The sequence below is a fragment of the Lithobates pipiens genome, unplaced genomic scaffold, assembly GCF_037356315.1.
Source record: "Lithobates pipiens isolate NorthernLeopardFrog02 unplaced genomic scaffold, aLitPip1_a1.2 Scaffold_1, whole genome shotgun sequence".
Lineage (NCBI taxonomy): Eukaryota > Metazoa > Chordata > Amphibia > Anura > Ranidae > Lithobates > Lithobates pipiens.
In genome coordinates this window covers 212877476-212894757 of record NW_027507685.1, presented here as the reverse complement: position 1 = coordinate 212894757, position 17282 = coordinate 212877476, and the positions used below count along the sequence as shown (strand labels likewise).

General features: G+C 41.4%; 1 protein-coding gene across 1 annotated transcript in view; it reads right to left on the bottom strand.

Annotated features, from left to right (window-relative positions):
- Positions 1–17282, bottom strand: part of LOC143987705 (uncharacterized) — a 112868-nt gene that overhangs the window by 93401 nt on the left and 2185 nt on the right. The window contains exons 2-4 of the mRNA XM_077486651.1: positions 8872–9034; positions 5071–5220; positions 2158–2318 (exon numbers count right to left, since the gene is read on the bottom strand). Of these exons, the coding sequence (XP_077342777.1) occupies positions 2158–2318; positions 5071–5220; positions 8872–9034 (474 nt within the window). The remainder of the gene's footprint in view (positions 1–2157; positions 2319–5070; positions 5221–8871; positions 9035–17282) is intronic.

Here is a 17282-nt window from a genome sequence, read left to right as displayed (position 1 = left end):
CTGTGCTGTGCTGAGTTTCTCCTGGGGGTTCTTATTATGAGGGGATTACACCATCCCTGTGCTGACTTACTCCTGGGGGTTCTTATTATGAGGGGATCACACCATCCCTGTCCTGTGCTGACTTACTCCTGGGGGTTCATATTATGAGGGGATCACACCATCCCTGTGCTGACTTCCTCCTGGGGGTTCTTATTATGAGGGGATCACACCATCCCTGTGCTGTGCTGACTTCCTCCTGGGGGTTCTTATTATGAGGGGATCACACCATCCCTGTGCTGTGCTGATTTTCTCCTGGGCCTGCTTATTATGAGGGGATCACACCATCCCTGTGCTGTGCTGACTTCCTCCTGGGGCTGCTTACGGTGCTGCTCTCAGTGCTGTATATCACGGTGCTGGTGTGAGTGCTTAATGTCACGCTGCTGCTGTCAGTGCTGTATATCACGGTGCTGATGTCAGTGCTTAATGTCACGCTTCTGATGTCAGTGCTCTCTATCACGGTGCTGCTGTCAGTGCTGTATATCACGGTGCTGATGTCAGTGCTTAATGTCACGCTTCTGATGTCAGTTGTCTCTATCACGGTGCTGCTGTCAGTGCTGTATATCACGGTGCTGATGTCAGTGCTTAATGTCATGCTTCTGATGTCAGTGCTCTCTATCACGGTGCTGCTGTCAGTGCTGTATATCACGGTGCTGATGTCAGTGCTTTATGTCACGCTGCTGATGTCAGTGCTCTCTATCACGGTGCTGTTGTCAGATGACTCTATCACGGTGCAGGTGTCATTGCTGTATGTCACGCTGCTGGTGATCATCTCCTGCACCCTCTTCTTTGCCTACTCTGGTCCCTGACCTTCCGTCTCCTCCATTGCCTTCATGCGCTCCACAGTCCTGAATTGTCAGAACAATTCCCCATATAGTTATCGATCCCAAATTCACCTCATACATGTGTTATGTCATTGGCCATGTGGTGGGACTATGTTTGCCCAGCTAATAATTATTTTGTGGCTGCAAATTTGACCTAAAGGTTTGCGAAGTTCACCTCCCATTGAAGTCAATGGGGCCCGCCGCAAACTTTCCGTTTCGCGAACTATCGGCCGCGTTCGCGAAACGTCCCGTCGGAAGTTCGTCCATCACTATACATGAATGATAATGAACAATATAACATTTATAAAATCTAATTTGGATACTTTACACAGTAATTTGCATTTTTAATCGCACTGATTGCTGTATAAATGTAAATGGTCCCAAATTCGTGCCAAATGTGTCCGATCCATCTGCCATAATGTCACAGGCACGATACAAATCCCTGATTGCTGCCATTACTAGTAAAACAATTTTTTAATAAAAATGCCATAAAAACTATCATCTATTTTGTAGACGCTATAACTTAATAAACGCTTATTGCTAATTTTTTTTACCAAAAATATGTAGAAGAATACGTATCGGCTTAAACTGAGGAGAAAAAAACTTTTTTTTAATATTTTTTGGGGATATTTATTATAGCAAAAAGTAAAAAATAATGTGTTTTTTTCAAAATTGTCTCTCTTTTTTTGTTTATACCGCAAACAATAAAAACCACAGAGGTGATCAAATACCACCAAAAGAAAGCTCTATTTGTGGGGAAAAAAGGACGTCAATTTTGTTTGGGAACCATGTCGCAGGACCGCGCAATTATCAGTTAAATCGACACAGTGGTGAATCTCAAAAAGTGCTCTGGTCTTTGGCCAGCCAAATGGTCTGGGGCTTAAGTGGTTAAGTGTTTTTTCTGTGGGACTGGGTCCTGCTCTTCCTACTTTCTCAACTAGGTGAGAATGAGGTCACTGTGGGATACTGAAATCACCCAACCCAAGAGGCTTTGGGGCAATCTACTCTGCATTGTCCACATGCCAGCAACTCTCACGATAAATATCTCAAATGATCCAGTAGAAACAGCTAGCAACCTGGTGACATCACATGAGAACATGGTGACGATGGACCCAGAGTGCTGAGGCAAACGATGGCTTACATCAGACAAAGACGGATTCAATTGGTGAGTATGTTTTTTTTTTTTTTTTGGACAACCCAGCATTCAAGGTAAGAGTTAAAAAAAATTGTAAAGGAAGGAAGTGAAGTTTTTCTTTAAGGTTCTTTTAGTAAGCCATGTAGCACCAGCACAACCTACCTGTCCACAAAGGCAGCTTATGTCTTTGAATGTTTCACCAAACAAGCTCAAGAGTTGCTGAAAATTATGATCCTCATATTCAAAACGGTTTCCAAAAACTACAGAGCAGATGACATTAGAAACAGCCTGGGATAGGAGGCTTGATGGGTCAATAGATTTTTCTGCAAGAAAATTTTGAAAACATAATCAATGTACAGGTTTGCAACCCTCCATACTTCACACTATCGTTATGACATCATTACTGCATATTGGTGTTATGGATGACATGCAATCCTAGAGATGTCTCAGGAACTAATTCCACAGTGGTGCCTATAGGCAAAAGCCTAATAACAATCCTGCTCTGGCTTGGAGGAATAGGTACTGTAGATACACTCATTCCCAAACTGGGGCAGCATATCAGCCATTGCTGAACCACAAACACTAATAATAATAATCCTGAATCCTGATAATGGGCTATTGTACATGGGCATATGAGAGGCGTTCACTATGCATTCATTAAGCATTTGCCATGCATTTAACAAAAGGTAAAATCTCCAAGAGTAACCTCTTTAGAGTGCATATGTATAGTTCCTAAAATAAATCAGGTGGCTCACACCTGATATGCTAGGAAACAATAAAAATATCGAATGATATTAGTTTAACCACTTCCCGACCGACTGCCATACATACACTGAGGCAAGGCGGCTCTATTGCGCAAAATCACGTACCTGTACGTGACTCTGTCAACAGCCACTGGGGGGCATGCGTTTGTTGACAGAGCAGTGATTGAATGCTGATTGGCCACTGGGGGAGCCAATCCGTGGGCCTGGCAGATGTGATGTCTGCCAACCACTTGTGATTGCTCCCCACAGAGACAGAACGGCAGTCTGACAATGTACACAAGCCTTGCTTTCAGGCATGGATACTCTGATCTAATGTTCCTGCTAATCAGCCATGACCCTCCTAATTAGCTATGCAGATCTGGCCAATCCTGCTGCTGATTTCTGAGAATAACAGGACCTTGTGCAATAATATATTGCCTTGTGAACTAATAGGGTGCTATACAGGTCCAGGTCAGTGGTCCCCTGCAGTGGAGTGGAGTCCCTGAAGGCCCTTGTAGCCCTGTAGTGCACCCCCTATGGAGCCACAAGTAGAAAAGGATCTTTGTAAAGCTGCTACCTGGGCTTTGGTTCATACTTTTACTAAGTGTTATCAAGTGGTGTTTCTTTCGATCTGCTTTCTTTGCAGGTGGCTGTGAGAGATTCTTACCTTTTTGGGATTTGGGGTTGGTATTAGGTTCCAGTGTGCCCTTCCTTTATTTCATTGCTATCCCTATCATTATGAATTTAGAGATGCTATGTGTCCTGGACTGTATGAAAATTAGATGGATTTTTAGTTATCTGTAAAATCATTTTCTTTGAGTACATCACAGAGGGGAGGGTTTGGTCATGTGGGGGGTAAGCGATTTTTGCTGGCAATTTGTCAGGGCAATGACTGGTGTTAGTGCTTCAATAATCAAGGCACCATATTTCTATTATTACATTGTATCAATAAATGAAATAGTTCAACTCAATATAATGCAGAAGCAGCGGGAGCCCTGATGGGGAATGTCACTTGCCAGCTGCGGCACTGGATAACTTCCCTCAGGTGCCACAACACCTTCCCGTACCAAAAGAATGCCTTTGAAGATACCTGTCTGCACTGTCCAGGTGCCACGAGCATCATTCCTGCTATTTTACTCCTCACTCCATGCCAGCAGCACCTTAACTTTCCTCTCCTATGTGCTCAAATGGGAACGAGACCTGTCCCACATTGACCTCACAGACTGGAGTAAAGCCTGGTCCAGCATAGCGAAATGCTCTTTTAACACAGCCACATTGGAGGCTGCCTATCCTCCTTTGCTGGTAATGAGTTCCAGCCCGCATTGCCAAGTCAAACCCATCCTATAATGATAGATGCTTCCGGAGGTGCGGTAAGCAAGGAGATAAAATGCACATTTGGATGTCCTGCCCCGTCTCGTGGGATTTTGGTAAAGGGTCTACGGGGTCCTGTCTACCCTCTTCCATGTACCCTTCCATAAGGACCCTAAACTTGCATTGCTCCATTTCTCAATCCCAGGCCTTTTCTCTTAACAGCAGAAGCTAGTTACCTATCTGTTTATTGCAGCTAAGGGCACAATAACAAGGACCTATCATTTTCAGACGACTCTTATGATCCATGAAAAAATGTCCAGTATCCCCCATGCCAGATTTCTCACAGTATGGGCCCTGTGGTGATCCTATGCATTTCCAACTTTACACTCAAACAGCCTAGGCCAGTGATGGCGAACCTTGGCACCCCAGATGTTTTGGAACTACATTTCCCATGATGCTCATGCACTATGCTGTGTAGTTGAGCATCATGGGAAATGTAGTTTGAAAACATCTGGGGTGCCAAGGTTCGCCATCACTGGCCTAGGCCTTCCAAACTAACATGACCTTAGCCCTATCCCCAGCCTGGGGGAACTTCCTTGCTCTTCCTCTTCTTCGCCCATCTTTCTACCCCTCTCTTCATCCCTACCCCTTTCTTCTATTTCTGGGCCTCTAGCCCATTGCTTTATCTCTCTCTCCCCCCGTTATTTTTGTTTTGTTAAATTCTGTATCCTGTGCTTAGTTTGGTTTTGTTTACTCCGTTATCGGACAGATCCGCTCCCCTGTCCACCTTAGCCCCTCAGTCTGCAGGCTCAGGCACCTCATGTTGGACCCTGGCCCAGGCCTGAGGGTCACTGTTGGTTTATAGTTTCAATCCTATAACACATTTATTGCAGATTGCAGAAAAAGAGGAGAGGGAGGCTGTGTGTGCTCTAAGTGGGAAATAGGACCAAATTCATCAGCGTCTCCTCACGGGGTGCTCTGAACAATTAGTCCATGCAGGATCCACAGGCAGATAACATACCTTTCAGAGATTTGATCTCTGCCACCAGGAACCCAGCTTCTTCCTGTATTCTCTCCTCAATAGATTTCTTCCCCATCCCAAAATTTCTGAGCGTGGTGAGAGAAAACCTGCGCAAATCTTTCCATCGTTCCCCATTGCTGAAGACAAGTCCTACAAAACAATAATCAGACATGTACAGCAAAGGAGTGGAAACTGCAGTTATCATAAGAAAATCGAAATGACCTTTACCATCCATAATTGCATCCATTAAAACACATACTGTAGATATTAACGGTTTTATCCTCTAAAGAGATTACAGTTCCGTTCAGTTCATCTTGTGAATGAGGCATCATGGGTCAAAACTTTTTTTTTTAGTCGTAGGAAGAATAAGGAATAGTTGAAAGTTATCTGTTAATTTTGTGTCCCCACTGGAAAGATTCCCCCTCAAGTTGGGTCACTAGGACAGGAATTGATTAAAATCTCTCCAGCAGGGACAGGCAGCACTTTTAGTTATAGAATGAGGCACAGGAAAATGTATTTCAGGTTTCATATTGTACTGATTCTTTCTTACACACCCCATCCTTGCTGTACAAGAACTGCAAAAGCTTGGTACCAAGTCAAACCCAGGTATTTACATTACTAGTATTTTAAAAAATGCATTTAATTATGTACAGTGGGTATAATAAGTATTGAACACGTCACCATTTTTCTAGGTAAATATACAGGTGCATCTTATACATTTTGAATATCATCAAAAAGCTAATTTATTTCAGTTATTCAATTCAAAACGTGAAACTCATATATAGGTGCGTTACACACAGAGTGATATATATTGCAAGCATTTCCTTCTTTCATTTTGATGATTATGGCTTACAGCTAGTGATAACCCAAAATTCAGTATCCCAGAAAATTTGAATATTACATAAGACCAATAAAAAAAGAATTTTTAATACAGAAACGTTAGCTGAAAGGGTATGTTCAAGTACAGTATAGTATGCACTCAATACTTAGTCGGGGATCCTTTTGCATTAATTACTGCATCAATGTGGCATGGCATTGAGGCGATCAGCCTGTGGCACTGTTAAAGAGTGTTATGAAAGCCCAGGTTGCTTTGATATCAGCCTTCAGCTCTTCTGCATTGTTGGGTCCAATGTCATTCATCTTCCTTTTGACAATACCCCACATAATCTCTATGGGGTTTAGATTAGGCGAGTTTGTTGGCCAATCAAGCACATGATCATTAAAACGGGTATTTGTACTTTTGGCAGCGTGAGCAGGTGCCAAGTCCTACTGGAAAATGAAATCAGCATCTCCTAAAAGTTGGTCAGCAGAGGGAAGCAAAATTTTTGAGATACTGAATTTTCAGTTTTTACTAGCCCTAAGCCATAATCAAATTTAAAAGAAAGAAATGCTTGAAATGTATCACTCTGAGTAATGAATCTACAGTATATAAAATATATGGGTTTCACCTTTTGAATTAAATTACTGAAATAATAAACTTTTTGATGATATTCTAATTATATAGATGCACCTGTATTTCTAAAGGTGCTATTATTATGAAATTTTCACCACGTCAGTAACAACCCATGCAATCCATGACTACAAAGAAACCAAAACAAATACGTTCAGAAATTAAGTTATGTGTAAAAAAATGGAATGGCAAAGGGAAAAAAGTATTGAAAATGGTAATTAAAATTTATTTAAAGTGCTTCTAAAGGCAAAAGGTTTATCTTGATACATTCTATACATTAAGATAAAAAAAAAAAAAAAACTTTTGTGTACAGCAGCCCCCCTAAGCCCTTGTATACACGGTCGGAGAATCCGTCGGAATGTGTCCTATCGGACCGTGTTGTCGGATAATCCGACTGTGTGTGGTATGCATCAGACTGATTCCGTCTGAATATCCGTCGGACCCAATTTTCCAACATGTTGGAAATATTTTCCGACCAACTGGTCCGATCGGACATACTCCGATCATGTGTAGAGAATTCAGATCGGACCAAGTGCCACGCATGCTCAGATCAAATTCCTAGACCAAAGCTATTGGCTACTAGCCTGAAAGTAGTCCCATCGTAACTAAATAACGCCATCACGTTCTGAATGATCGGATTTTTCGACAACTTGGTCCGACCGTGTGTATGCAACAGTTTTGGACACAATCCGTTGGACAAAATCAGACGGATTTGGTTGGCAGAATGTCCGACCGTGTGTACAGGGGCTTATACTTGCCTGAGCCCATCTCTATCCAGCGATGCTGTAGGAGAGACTCGGCTGCTCGGAACTCTCCCTCCTCATTGGCTGAGACAGCAGCGGAGCGCCATTGGCTCCCACTGCTGTCAATCAAAGTCAATGAGCCAATGAGTAGAGAGGAAAGCAGGGGACCTTTGTTGGTACTGACAGCTTCAAGACGCCCCAAATGTGTTCAATACTTATTTTGCCTGCTGTATATGTATTTGACTACAGTTCTCAGCATTAGTCATCAGTGTCCTCAAAAGGTGTTCTTTTTCATAATCTAATAAAGAAAACCTCTCTCTATCCATGGACTAAAAGCAAATGGGCAATAAACTGAAAAAATAGCAACCTGAAAATTTGAAAGTAACGCAAGCATGTGGATGGTGCAAACAGTGATACTTTCCCTAGATTTTTTTCCTATTATCTAGGAGACCTCAGATAAAAAAATACACCCAAACATTAGGGAACACAAATGTTAATTAAGGTTTTTTTGTTTGTTTGTTTGTTTTGTCCAATTCAATGTAATATTTATCAGTGGTGAAAAAATAACTTTTAAATGAGTACACACAAATCAATTAAGGCATTTTGTTATTTAGACATTAAGGGGAAATTGGTAATCCAATTAGCAAAAAGAAAGTTTAATTTTAAAAACATTGTTGTTTCTATTACTTTTAGTAATAATGCATTGTTCCAGGCTCAGGTTTTCCATTGATACATTTTAATCTTGTACATTATAGGCTGGGGTGCCTTCGGATTTTGCATACTTTTAAAGAGTGCTGTGACTGAAAAAACGATGACAGCGACATTCCCAATGCACCCGATCTTGAAAGTGGCTGAAAAGAAATTGGTGGATGCTGCAGTGACCACCGGCTGGAAACTGGAATAACTTAGAACAAGCGATATGTCACCAGCACTCCAGGAAACTCCATTAAGATAGCTTTCACACCGAGCCACCCCGGGCATCGGCGGAAAAGCGGCGCTATTTTTAGTGCCGCTTTACCATCGTTTTAGCGGAGCTATTCGGACACTAGCAGGGAGTTTTAACCCCATCGCTAGTGTCCGAAAAGGGGTTAAATCCGCCCGCAAAATGTCGCTGGACCGGCACTTTGCCGGTGGTATCACAGCGCTGCCCCATTAATTTCAATGTGGAGCAGCGGTAGAGGAGAGGTGAGTTCACCGCTCCTTCACCGCTCCAATGGAGCTGCTGGCAGGACTTTTTCTGACGCCCTGCCAGCTCACCGCTCCAGTGTGAAAGCCCTCGTGTTTTCACACTGGAGTGAATGGAGCCGCTTTTTACAGGTGCTATATTTAGCGCTGTAGCGCCTGAAAAACGCTGGCAAAGTGAAAGGGGTCTAAAGGTTCCAACTCTTTGTAAACCAACTGTAAACCAGCATTATGTTACTTTCCCCCATTGGCTCCAATGCATTTCTTGTATAGGTGAAACTCTGCAGAAACTCAATCAATATTGCTCATCCCCAGTCAGAAATGTGTTAGAAAAAAAAAAAATAATCGAAAAAGCTACAACCAGTTCCACTTTAATTATCATCAAAGTCATGCCTACACCTACTGTATATGTTAAAATAAACTTACCATGCCCTTCAAAAAAATCATCAAAAGCTGGAGACTTTCCACGCCCACTAAATTCCTCTCCGCGGTCCACTAATGCCTCTTTTACAGTTTCATAACCGCTTAGGACAATAATAGGATTATGGCCAAAATAAACAGTATATACCGGTCCATATTTCTCTGCAAACTGAAATAGAATATTAGGAGTTTGGCATATATTACTCAAGAAAAAAAAAAAAGAAAAAGTTTTTACTGACTACAATTTAAAAACAGTTAGACTGGAAGGATCATCAGTACCAACCAATATACCTTGCCCATCACAACCCAATAAAAAACTGAACAATTGTGGTTGGAAGGGTAAGGCCATAGTTTTATTTATATCAAACATTATTTGTCCAACAACGATGGCAAACAAAAGTACAAATTATAGTTGGCAATAACAAACCAGTGCTAGTCAAACATGAACTGTGAACATCCAAAGTAACATAACTGAAAGGCCCATCTAACAGTTCAAGACAGAGATTGAATTAAAGCATATCTAAGCCTAAAAACAAAAATGTAATGTATTGCAGCTTACTGGTCTTTAGACAAGGTAGCTGTATTTGTTTTATATTCATTAGGTGTTTCTGTCAGTAACACACTTACAATCCTAGAATGACAACTCTTAGCCCTTGTACACACGGTCAGACATTCCGACAACAAAATCCGTCTGATTTTTTCTGAAGGATTTTGTCCGAAACTGGTGTTGCATACACACGGTAGGACAAAGTTGTCGGAAAATCCGATCATTCAGAACGTGATGACGTTTGTTCATTGCGACTGGACTATGTAGCTTTGGTCTCGTAATTTGATCTGAGCATGCGTGGCACTTTGTCCGATCGGAATTCTCTACAAACGATCGGACAAAATCCGATTGGACCATGCTGTCGGAAAATTTTATATCCAGCTCTCAAACTTTGTTGGTCAGACATTCCGATGGAAAAAGTCAGATGGAGCCCAAACACAGTCAGATTATCCGACAACACGGTCTGATCGGACATTTTCCATCGGAATTTCCTACTGTGTGTACAAGGGCTTAAATACCCTTCTGTGCCAGGACAACAGAAATAAAATTGGACTACATAACCCCACCCTTCTCCTATTATAATAACATAATATAGAATGTTTTGGTTCTATTTAACCAACAACAGTCAGCACAGACAGAGAGCACAGCTCATAACATTCTGGCAAGATCAGATATTTTTTGAACTTGTCAAACAGAAGAAATAAAATGTTTTCCATGGTACTCAGCAGTACAAAAAACACAAAATAAGAGAAGTTTGTTGTTAGGGTTTAGATACACTTTGAGGGTAAGAATAGACCTTTTGAATGCTGGCAAGGCAAGTCTAGATACTAAAGCTGTGTCACTCAGAGGAAATAGGGCCTTTGGGGGGTGGGAACCTCTTTGCATCCAGGTAGGTAGCCAATCTCCTGGCCCAAACCTTTGAGAGGACCAACCAATAACCTTTTGCTTCAAGTTTCAAGAAAAAGGGGAGAATGGGGGGGGGGTTAATCAATAATTCTGCCTCAACACCTTTCATGGCCACTTCAAGCCGCTTCCTCGGGAGTACATAATATCAGAATCTATAATTCAATAGAATGGACAATTAGAAGTATCACATAGGAATACAACAAAGAATGTACAACATTTATACATTGCTTCTTGCCCCAATATGTGTGGTATCACAAGCACATCCCAAACCAAGGGATGCCATCACAAGGAATATGCCCAGCTTCAAACCACTGGAGAAAACAAAAGGGCACATGCCAAGTCAGCGCACAAGAGTCCCCCAGCAATACCTAGAATGATGGCATAAACAAATTTAAGGATAGTGTATACAATGAAATAAAACAAAACAAAAATAATAACAGCTACAAAAGTATGGAATCATCACTCTTAAAAAATATTCATTCAATTGTTTAATTGTGTAGAAGAAAAAGCAGACATTTTTCAAAATAATTTTCATATACCATTCCAATCTCCTGGCTTGAAGAAACACTTAAAAAAAGAAAAAAAAGAAATAAAACTGTAGTTAATTGCAACTGTTTTTGCAGATCAAGCAGAGGGGAAAAAAAAATATTGAATCACTCAATTCTGAGGAAAATATTATGGAAACCATGTACAGTGCCTTTCACAAGTATTTACCCCCCCCCTTAGAATTTTTCGTGTTTTGTTGCTTCACAACCTGGAATTAACATGGATTGTTTGAAGATTTGCATCATTTAATTTACAGAACATGCCCACAACTATGACGATTTTTTTTTTATTGTGCTGCAAACAGCAAATAGGACAAAATAACAGAAAAAGTCAATGTACATAATTATTCACCCCCCTAAAGTTAATACTTTGTAGAGCCACCTTTTGCAGCTATCACAGCTATCACAGCTCCAAGTCTCTTTGGATACGTCTCTATGAGTCTCTATGAGCTTGCCACATCTTACAACTAGGATTTTTGCCCATTCCTCCTTGCAAAACTGCTCCAGTTCCTTCAAGTTGGATGGCTTGTGTTGTGAACAGCAATCGTTAAGTCTTACTACAGATTTCCTATTGGATTGAGGTCTGGCTTTGACTAGGCCTTTCCAACACATTTACATGTTTCCCCTTAAACCGCTTAAGTGTTGTATTAGCAGTGTGTTTGGGGTCATTGTCCTGCTGGAAGGTGAAACTCTGTCCTAGCCTCAAATCACACACAGAGGGGTACAGGTTTTGCTCAAGAATATCCCTGTATTTAGCACCATCCATCTTTCCCTCAACTCTGACCAGTTTCCCAGTCCCGACTGCTGAAAAATATCCCCACAGCATGATGCTGCCACCACCATGTTTCACTGTGGGGATGGTGTTCTTTGGGTGATGTGATGTGTTGGGTTTGCGCCAGACATAGCGTTTTCTTTGATGGACAAAAAGTTACATTTTAGTCTCATCAGACCAGAGCTCCTTCCTTCATATATTTTGTGAGTCTCCCACATGCCTTTTCACAAGCTCAAAACATGCCGTTTTGTGTTTTTGCTGAAAGTAATGGCTTTCTTCTGGCCACCCTCCCATAAAGCCCAATGCTATGGAGCATATGGCTTATTGTCGTCCTATGTACAGATACTCCAGTCTCTTCTGTGGAACTCTGTAGCTCTTTCAGGGTTACCTTAGGTTTCTGTGCTGCCACTCTGATTAATACCCTCCTTGCCGGGTCTCTGAGTTTTGGTGTGCGACCATCTCTTGGCAGGTTTGCTGTTGTGCCATGTTCTTTCCATTTGGTTATGATAGAATTGATGGTGCTCCTAGGGATCATCAAAGATTTGGATATTTTTTATAACCTAACCCTAGTAATTCTCAACAACATTGTCCCTTACTTGTTTGGAGAGTTCCTTGGTCTTCATGGCAGTGTTTGGTTACTGGTGCCTAGGTGTTACAGCCTCTGGGGCCTTTCAAAAAGGTGTGTATATGTTATGACAGATCATGTGACACTTACATTGCACACAGGTGGACATCTTGTCACTAATTATGTGACTTCTGAAGGTTATTGGTTTCACCAGAGCTTTTTATGGGTTTCATAACAAAGGGGAGAATACATACGCACATGCCAATTATCAGTTTTTTATTTCAGAAAAATTGTTTTATGTATATATTTTTCTAATTTTACTTGACCAACTTAGACTATTGTGTTCTGATCCATCTGCTATAATTCAGATTAAAAAAACATTGAACTAAAGGCTGTAATGTAACAAAATAGGTAAAAAGCCAAGGGGGTAAAAACTTTTGCAAGGCACTGTACTGTGCAGTTTGTAAAACAAAACTTTGCTAATTAGTCTGCAGTTAAAAAAATATTACTGCACCAACCTGATTGACATGAATCATGGCTCCAACACTAGAAATGTCAGTTGAAACAAAGGCCTCCTGGACACTGGACGTCTTTGGATGTTTTTATAGCTGCTGTTTTTGGCTTCAGACCTTTTTTTCTACATTCAATAAACTCCTCATCATGTTATCCTATGTGTGCATGCACACATAGGCTGTTATCAACTGTTTTTGGCTGGGGTGTTTTTTGGCTTTAAAAAAACCCCAAAACAAGTGGGTTCTGAGAGGACTTTTTCAGCTGTAAAAATGCTCTAACGTCAGAAAACTCTGATAAACGTTGATAAACGCTTAAAAACTTGGCTCACCAGTGTTTTTTTTACCGTTTTTGATCCATTGAAAAAATGAAACCCTAATAAACGCTAAAAAACACTATGGAGTCAACTGGGGCTTCATGATGGGAACCTTGAGACATCTGGGAATAAAAGAAAGAACGATGAGGTGGATAATGGCATTTTATCATCATCCAACAGCAAAAAAAAAAAAATTAACGGAAGCTTATCCCCGGCCTTGGAGCTGCACAATGGTACGAGACAGGGCTGCCCCCTGTCCCCAATGCTTTTCGTATTGGCACTTGAACCCTTACTGGCCGCAATTAGGAAAAACGGAGATATAAGAGGGGTGAAAATAGGTAAAGAAGAGTATAAGGTGGCCGCATACGCAGATGATATATTATTTTATGTTTCAGATCCCAGGATAACAATACCTAATATAATGAAGGAAATGAGCAGATATGGAAAGCTGACAAATTATAAGATCAACGTATCAAAAACAGAAATCCTGAACATAAAAGTAACTAAAAAAGAACAACAGGCACTCCAAGCGTCATTCCCCTTCTCTTGGTATGAGGGAGAGCTTGGGTACCTGGGAGTGAAGTTAACAGCATCGCTCTCATCTGCGTATGCTGCTAACTATGTCCCGATTTTGAATAAGGCTAAAGACTTTCTAAGATATATGAGATATAAACCACTCTCGCTGATAGGGAGGATAAGCGCGCTAAAAATGTTCATACTTACAAAGTTAACATATGTATTCCAAATGATCCCAATAAAAGTCCCACAAGAGTTTTTCCGAAGTTGAGAACTTTGATACCGTATATACTCGAGTATAGGCCGACCCGAATATAAGCCGAGGCCCCCAATTTACCCCCAAAAAAACTGGCAAACTTATTGACTCGTGTATAAGCCGAGGGTGAGACATGCCTGTCCATCCCTGTGTGTGTGTCCGTCCATCCCTGTGTGTCCGTCCATCCCTGTGTGTCCGTCCATCCCTGTGTGTCCGTCCATCCATCCCTGTGTGTGTGTGTGTCCATCCATCCATCCATCCCTGTGTGTGTGTGTCTCCATCCATCCATCCATCCATCCCTGTGTGTGTGTGTGTCTCCATCCATCCATCCCTGTGTGTGTGTGTCTCCATCCATCCATCCATCCCTGTGTGTGTGTGTGTGTCTCCATCCGTGTGTGTGTGTGTGTGTGTGTGTGTGTGTGTGTGTGTGTGTGTGTGTGTGTGTCCAGCCTACCTGTGTCCCGAGCCTTTGTCCCGAGCCTCCGTCCCGTGCCTTGCCTCCTTGCCTCCGTCCCGTGCCGTGCCTTGCCTCCGTCCCGTGTCGTGCCTTGCCTTGCCTCCGTCCCGTCCCGTGCCGTGCCGTGCCTTGCCTTGCCTCCGTCCCGTGCCCTCTTCGTCGGCGCCTCGGCGGCCATTGTAAAATTCAAAAGCCGCGCCTCCGCCTTCGCCTGTGATAGGCGGAACACTGAATTTCCCAGCAGCCTGTGTTCCGCCTATCACGGACATCGTATCATCCTCGTCCGTAGTACGAGGATGATACGATGTCCGTGATAGGCGGAACACAGGCTGCTGGGAAATTCAGTGTTCCGCCTATCACAGGCGAAGGCGGAGCCGGAGGCGCGGCTTTTGAATCCTAGAATGGCCGCTGTCTGTCTGCTCGACACGCTGATCGAGCGGGCAGACAGCGATGACTCGAGTATAAGCCGAGGGGGGCACTTTCAGCCTCAAAAAAGAGGCTGAAAATCTCGGCTTATACTCGAGTATATACGGTAATTAAATTCATCTGGGGGCGTAAAAACCCTAGAATTTTTATATGTAACACTAGAAAATTGGAAACAAGAAGGGGGATTGGCTGCACCGAACTTTAAAAGATATTATCAGGCAATCATTATATCACGAATAACGGGTTGGGTATATGATAACGGTAATACAGGGTGGGTTGATATTAAGAAAGCACAAAGCAAAGTAGATTTAGGTAAAAGGATATGGGTTCCATGGGAGTATCGGAAATTAGCAAGAAACACAAATCCATTAACAATAAATTTTTTCATTATATTGTCCCACAAAGAGCACAGAAAATCAGAGCAGAGATCTCAGTATCGTGTTGGAGGGGTTGTTATACCCCGGGAACCTTTGCACACATATGGTGGGATTGCCCAAAGATCCAACCATATTGGGAAAAGATTATAGACAACATACACCAGATAACAGGAGAACAAGTAAGGAAGGAACCATGGGTGTGCCTGTTTCATGATATGGACAAAACTCTAGCGCATTATAAAAAAAACGTTGGTACCTCACCTGTTAAACGCAGCCAAGAGCTTAATACCAAAAGTCTGGAGAACCCCTAACCCACCATTAATTAAAGACTGGATAGGAAGGATAGAGTGGTTAAGATCAATAGAAGAAACCATATACAGAAGTGAGGATCTGGCGGAAGTTTTCTAAAGTATATGGGGAGGGTGGTTGGAGTTCAAAAAGACAGCAAAACATCTGGAAATGGTGGAGGGTTAGGCAAAGGGGAAAGGGAGAAGAGAGAAAAGGAAAAAAAAAACAAACACTATTTTCAAAAATGTTAAAAAACTTTGAAATATTCACTGCAAGGCTACTGGCATTTTTATGAAGTTATTTAAAATGCCCAGTGTGCATGAGGCCTAAAACTTCTTCAAGAAGGTAAATCATCACAGAATGTTGCAAAAGATGTTGGTTGTTCCCAGGCAGCTGTGTCTAAAATTTGGACCAAGTACAAATCAAATTAAAGGTTGTTAAAGGGAAGCATACTGGTAGACCAAGTAGGACATCAAATTGTCAAGATAGAAAACTTAAAGCAATATGGCCAACAAAACAAATGAGGAACAAATGGTCAGAACTGGCATCAATGTCTGTGACCAAACTGTAAGACACCGCCGAAAGGAAATGGGATTTAGGTACAGAAAAGCCAAACTAAAACCATCATTAACACCTAAACAGAAAAAAACAAGGTTACAGTGGGATAAAGAAAAGCGATCATGGACCGTGGATGACTAGATGGAAGTGATATTCAGTGATGAATTACGAATCTTCATTGATCAAGGTGATGATGCTAGAACCTTTGTTTGGTGCCGTTATAATGAAATGTATGAAGACGACTGCCTGAAGAAAACATGTAAATTTCCAAAATCATTAATGATATGGGGTTTCATGTCAGGTAAAGGTACGGGGGAGATGACAGTCATTAAATCTTCAATAAATGCACAAGTTTATATTGAGATTTTGGACACTTTCCTTATTCCATCAATTGAAAGCATGACATCATTTTTCAGGATGATAATACATCTTGCCGTAGGACAAAAGCTGTGAAAACTTTCCTTCAAGAAATACATGTCAATGGCATGGCCTGCAAATAGTCCGGACCTCAATCCAATTGAAAATCTATGGTGGAAATTAAATAAAATGGTCCAAGACAAAGCTCCATTTTTGTGTCCTTGATTTCCTTTTTACATATTCTGTTATATTTTTTGTAGCATTTAAACAATTATAGTGTTCCTTCATTTTTATATTTTTTAAACGTTATTTTCTTATTATCTATAGCCATTTTAACTTTGGCCACGAGCCACATAGGAATGATTTTTAGCTTTATAAACTTATTGCCCATGTGAATATATTTGCAGAGTTCACATACAGTCTTTTTTGAAGAACTACCATTTCTGTTCTGTATCCATTGATGCCAATATTCCCTCCCAGTCTAAGTCATGGAGAGCAGAGCTCATCCTTGTAAAATTTGCTCTCTTAAAGTTAAGTGTTTTTTTCTTTCCCGTATGTGTTTGTTGCTTACAGCTAGGGATGGGCTTTATGTTCGGGTCAAAAATGAGTTGGACTCGAAGATGGGCTGTTCGCCTGTTCGCCGAACAGCAATTTGGGGTGTTCGCGGCAAATTCGAAAGCCGCGGAACACCCTTTAAAAGTCTATGGGAGAAATCAAAAGTGCTAATTTTAAAGGTTAATATGCAAATTATTGTCATAAAAAGTATTTGGGGACCCGGGTCCTGCCCAAGGGGACATGTATCAATGCAAAAAAAGTTTTTAAAGCTGCAGTTTTTTCAGGAGCAGTGATTTTAATAATGCTTAAAGTGAAACAATAAAAGTGTAATATTCCTTTAAATTTTGTACCTGGGGGGTGTCTATAGTATGCCTGTAAAGTGGTGCATGTTTCCCATGTTTAGAACAGTCTGACAGCAAAATGACATTTCTAAAGGAAAAAAAGTAATTTAAAACTACTCATGGCT